Source organism: Chinchilla lanigera, unplaced genomic scaffold (assembly GCF_000276665.1).
Source record: "Chinchilla lanigera isolate Chin_1 unplaced genomic scaffold, ChiLan1.0 scaffold00049, whole genome shotgun sequence".
NCBI lineage: Eukaryota > Metazoa > Chordata > Mammalia > Rodentia > Chinchillidae > Chinchilla > Chinchilla lanigera.
This window is the reverse complement of record NW_004955450.1, coordinates 16,055,069-16,059,328: the sequence shown is the minus strand read 5'-3', so window position 1 is coordinate 16,059,328 and position 4,260 is coordinate 16,055,069. Positions and strand designations below refer to the sequence as shown.

The following is a 4,260-nucleotide window of genomic DNA, read 5'->3' as shown; positions in this document are numbered from 1 at the left end:
AAAAAAAAAAAAAAAAAAAAAAAAAAAAAACATAAAAATATGTTCAGTATATAAAATATGCCAATAATATCAACAGAGAATTAATGAAGAAAAATATGCAATAAAAATAAGAATGGAGTAAATTCTATTTGGAGTCACTAAAAAAAAAATGTTAAAATATATATATGCCATTTGAGTTTATCAAGTTAGCATGAAAATGTAAAAATGTAAGGGTTGTTTCGTGTTTGGGTTTGAGTTTTTACTTTTGTTTGTTTTGAGATAGGGTCTTGCTATGTTGCCCAAGCTGTCCTCAAACTCATGATCCTCCTGCCTCAGCCTCATGAGTGCTGGGATTACAGGTGTGCACCACACCTGACCTAAAGTTGCAAAATTGTTAATAATTAATTTAACAAAGGTAGAATGTGGGACAAAAGAGAGGGTACATCCATTTGCTGTGGGCAGGAACTTAAAATGATTTAAATTTACTTGACAATACATATGAAAAAGTAAACTAGATATGGATGATAGGCAGGTAAGTATATGGATATAAAAACTTTCCTTCATCAGTTCTACTTTAATTTATACAGAAGAAGTAATCAGAAAGTTATATGTACGTTTATAGCAGTATCATTCATAAGAGTGATATCTTAGACACATTAAAGTTAATAAAAACAATAGGCAAGTAAGTCATTTAAGGTAGAATTATAGAGTGCAATACTCTGTAGTTGTTTTAAATAATGTTCCTGAAATAGCATTTAAGGCCACTGAAATTTGTCATTAATAACTTGTTTGTATACAGTCATTAAGCACACAGTATACTGGCAACTTTATAATCTGTGTTATAGTTATGTTTTCAAAAATAAATATGTATACAGGAAAGATGATTTAGAGGGGCCCATATCAAGATATTAGTAGTGGTTTCTCTGAATGGATCTACTTGTGTTTTTCTTTATTTTCCTGTTTTTCAATAATAAACCTGATTGATTTCATAATACAAAAAGTTATTAAAAATAAAACAGTCACCAAGATAAGATTTGGTTGATTAAAAGACTTACATCTAAAAATCTAATTATGGAAGAACTTGCAGAAAATTGGAAAAAGTGTTCATCATCTCTCTGGGGGAATTCTAACTTTCTTGGCTTTGAAGTAATTGAAATGATTACACTATGAAAATTAGCATCACTAAAGATTTTTTAAGAGAGAAAATATTTCTATCAAATGTTATAAAGAACCAAACTCTATCATAAATAGCTAATTCAAATTTGTAAAATAAATGTCAAGACTGCGAAGGAAAAGTGGGTAAGAGGCAAGACTATTCCCACAAGGGAGCTGCAATTAGCAGACAAACACAGTGAACAATGTTAATTCTTACGAGAGATCAAAGAAATGTAAATGAGAGCAGCCAGAAGATGACGATTTACATATTCTAAAGGAATGCCCCAAAACGCTGAGCGCTAATATCTAATGTTAGCAGAGCAGCCCACAGAAGAGTGGACCATCCACTCTTCTGTAACTGGCCGTGCGCGCCCACCCACCAGGGAGGGACGCTACCGCTGGGAGCTCCGCCTCCTTTTCCTATTGGTCCATCGGTGCAGTAGGTGCCGACCGACCGCACTACCGCGGGGAGCTGACGCCCGCAGGGGGCGCATCTTCATTCTTCCTCTCTTTTGCATGCTCTTCTTCTCACTCCTTCCCCACTCCCCCCAACTCCTGGTCCTCTTCTCATTTGCAAAGGCTTCATTTCCCCTTCAGTTCTCTCTTCTTCCGCCCCTTTCCCCTTGCCTCCCTCCCTACAACTCTTCTTCCCCCACCCATCTGACAAAGGTCTCCCTACTTATCTATCTTCTATTTTGCACTCTCTCTTTGTCTCTCTCCCACACACACAAACACACAAGATATATACTGAGTTTCTTATGTTAGAGAAACCATGCTATAGTTAAGCTTGTGTGTCTGACTTATTTCACTTCCTGTTATAGTCTCAAGTTGCATGTTGCATCCATTTACCTACAAATGCCTCATTTATCTTTATGGCTGAGTAGTACTCCTTGTATATAAATACCACATTTTCTTTATCTACTCATTAATAAATTGATAAAATCAGAAAGGTCCCTCCTTACGTCCCTCACTTGCCATTACCAGAATGCCCTAGGCTCAGTCCTTTCACACCTTTTCGCCATCCCCCGCACCCTTTGGAGGGTCTGACTCCACACCCAGCCCTGTTTCCTTGGGGACTCAGGGCAGCAAGCAGGCTGGAGCAGAGATTTCCCTGGGAGTAGGATTTGGAGCAGGCTTAGAGTGATCTGAGGCGAGCTGCACAGCACACCGCACTGTGAATGCACAGTGCTGCGGGTCAGGGGCCCCGCAGGGAGCCACCAGCAGCTCCCCAATGGCACCGCACTCGGCTCTCAGGGGCCCAGAGCTCGGGCACCCCCTCCAGCGTCTGAGCGGTCGCCGTCCAGCTGGCCTCTTCACTTAACCCAAAGGCAGAGAGTCAAAGAGGTCTGAGCGAATGTATTTATTGTAGACTGAGAGCAGAAAGCAGCACTGAGTGTAAAACATCAGCAAAAAGCCCCCAGTCACGGAACCCCAAGAGGAGCTCCCGAAGGCTGCCAAACGGCGTCCTCCTCCGGGGGTTTGATACAAAGGAATGACTACACCTCAGCGCAGCTGAGATCACGCTGCGGTCACACGCAGGGAAGCCTGGCTTGGAAGTGGGCCCACAGGAGCGTCTGTAAAATGAGCAAACAAACATAACACACACATTCTTCAGAGAGGCCAGATGATCTTCCTTCCGGACCAGAGAATCTCGCCACCCAGGGAAGCCTTTGTGGAGCTTCTGGGGTCCGGCCTCCTATCCATTTCTCCACAGTTCCCTCCGGCACGGGCTAGGGTCCCCTGAGAAACCCCTCATCTCCCCGCGGGCTCCTGCTTGTCCTCTGAGTCACGCTTTACAGGAACTCACGTGTAGATCACGTTGCTGGGAGCCTCTTCTGAGTGAGGAAACTGGTACCCACACCTCAGAAAGTGGAGGCTCACGGTGCCTCCCCTGGGCTCTGGTCGTCTCCCTGTTCCTGAGGGGACACCTCTGGTGACAGCTCGCTCGTGCTTGGCGTCCTGGTGGAAGCTCTTAAACCCCGGGGCGTGAGAAGCTCAGCACCTCCACCACACCCGCCCAGCGAAAGCGCTGACACAGCAGGCCTGTCTCTCCCCGAGCTGCAGTGAGGAGCTGCTCAGGTCCCCGCGTCGCAGGTCTCTTTATTCCACGAAGCCCCCGTCCATTCCTCCAGTCTGGGCCTCGCTTCCCGGGCACTCTTCTCACATTTCAGATGTCTGGGCCTTACCTGCCTCTCAGGCCTCGTGAGACAGGAGTCCTGGCTTCGCTCTCTGCACTGTGTTATCCGGCTTCCACAAGGCAGAGCTGAGCGCACACTCAGCTTTCTGCCCCTCTCTGATCCAGTCCCTCTCCGAGGTCCTGTAACCAGACACAGCGGGCGCACCGTGGGAGGGCAGAGCCAAAGTGCACAGCCAGGAGACAGAGCGAAGCAGGGCTGTGGCCACTGAGGACAGCGCCTGAAGCTGCGTCCCACGAAGGAAGGAAGTGGGGACACGATGGGGACACTTACGTGCAGTCAGACTAGAGAGACTCGGCCTTCCTGGAGAGGCAAGCACTTCCCCATCCCCGGGAGAGAATGTCACGCTTCTCCACAGCACATGTTTAAAAAGGCACCAGGACTTTAGCACGGGATTACAGGAACAAAGGGCTGTATGGCTCTGGGTGGCTTTTAAACCAGTTCCTTGCGATCTGCTCTGGAAGACCTTCTCTGAAACAAAACACACACCAGGCATGGTGCATACACCTGTAATTCCAGTACTTGGAGGCTGAGGCAGGAGGATTGCCATGAGTTTGAGGCCAGCCTAGGCTACACAGAAAGACCCTGTCTCAAAAAAAAAAACAAACGAATGGGCTGGGGATATAGCTGCGTGGTACAAGTGCCTGCCTCAAAAGCACAAGGTCCTGAGTTCGATTCCCAGTTCAAAAACAAACAAACAAAAGCACACCCTACAGGGATGCATAGCTTCCTCCCACCAAGCACAGGGGTTTCACCCTGTGGGTTCCTGCCTAGGCGCCTACAATCCAGGTCTTGTTAACAGCAATTTTATTTTTAAATGGAATTGTGTCATGCTCCTGCATTGGATATGGATAGATCACATAATTACCATTATTTACAGCAAGTGATTTGAAGCCCTTTCCTTACTGGAGGTGAGGGAAACCAGCACTAC

The 4,260-nt window shown here is 46.1% G+C and overlaps 2 protein-coding genes across 25 annotated transcripts in view; one reads left to right on the top strand and one right to left on the bottom strand.

The window, feature by feature from the left end:
- Positions 1-4,260, top strand: part of Lipc (lipase, hepatic) — a 114,581-nt gene that overhangs the window by 3,121 nt on the left and 107,200 nt on the right. The window lies entirely within an intron of this gene.
- Positions 1-4,260, bottom strand: part of LOC106149600 (translation initiation factor IF-2-like) — a 90,290-nt gene that overhangs the window by 65,160 nt on the left and 20,870 nt on the right. For 4 of the 24 annotated variants that reach the window (XR_001235892.1, XR_001235893.1, XR_001235882.1 and 1 more), the window contains 3 exons: positions 3,603-3,800; positions 2,942-3,451; positions 2,480-2,708 (listed from right to left, as the gene is read on the bottom strand). The exons of 8 other annotated variants lie outside the window; for them this stretch is intronic. Coding sequence is in view for 6 of the 16 variants with exons in the window: in XM_013518958.1 (XP_013374412.1) it covers positions 2,495-2,708; positions 2,942-3,105; positions 3,321-3,451; positions 3,603-3,801 (708 nt within the window). In the remaining 10 variants the exon portion in view is untranslated. Of the gene's footprint in view, positions 1-2,479; positions 3,802-4,260 lie in introns of those variants that run through there. 12 more of the 24 variants (XM_013518959.1, XM_013518954.1, XR_001235883.1 and 9 more) reach the window with 11 other exon arrangements.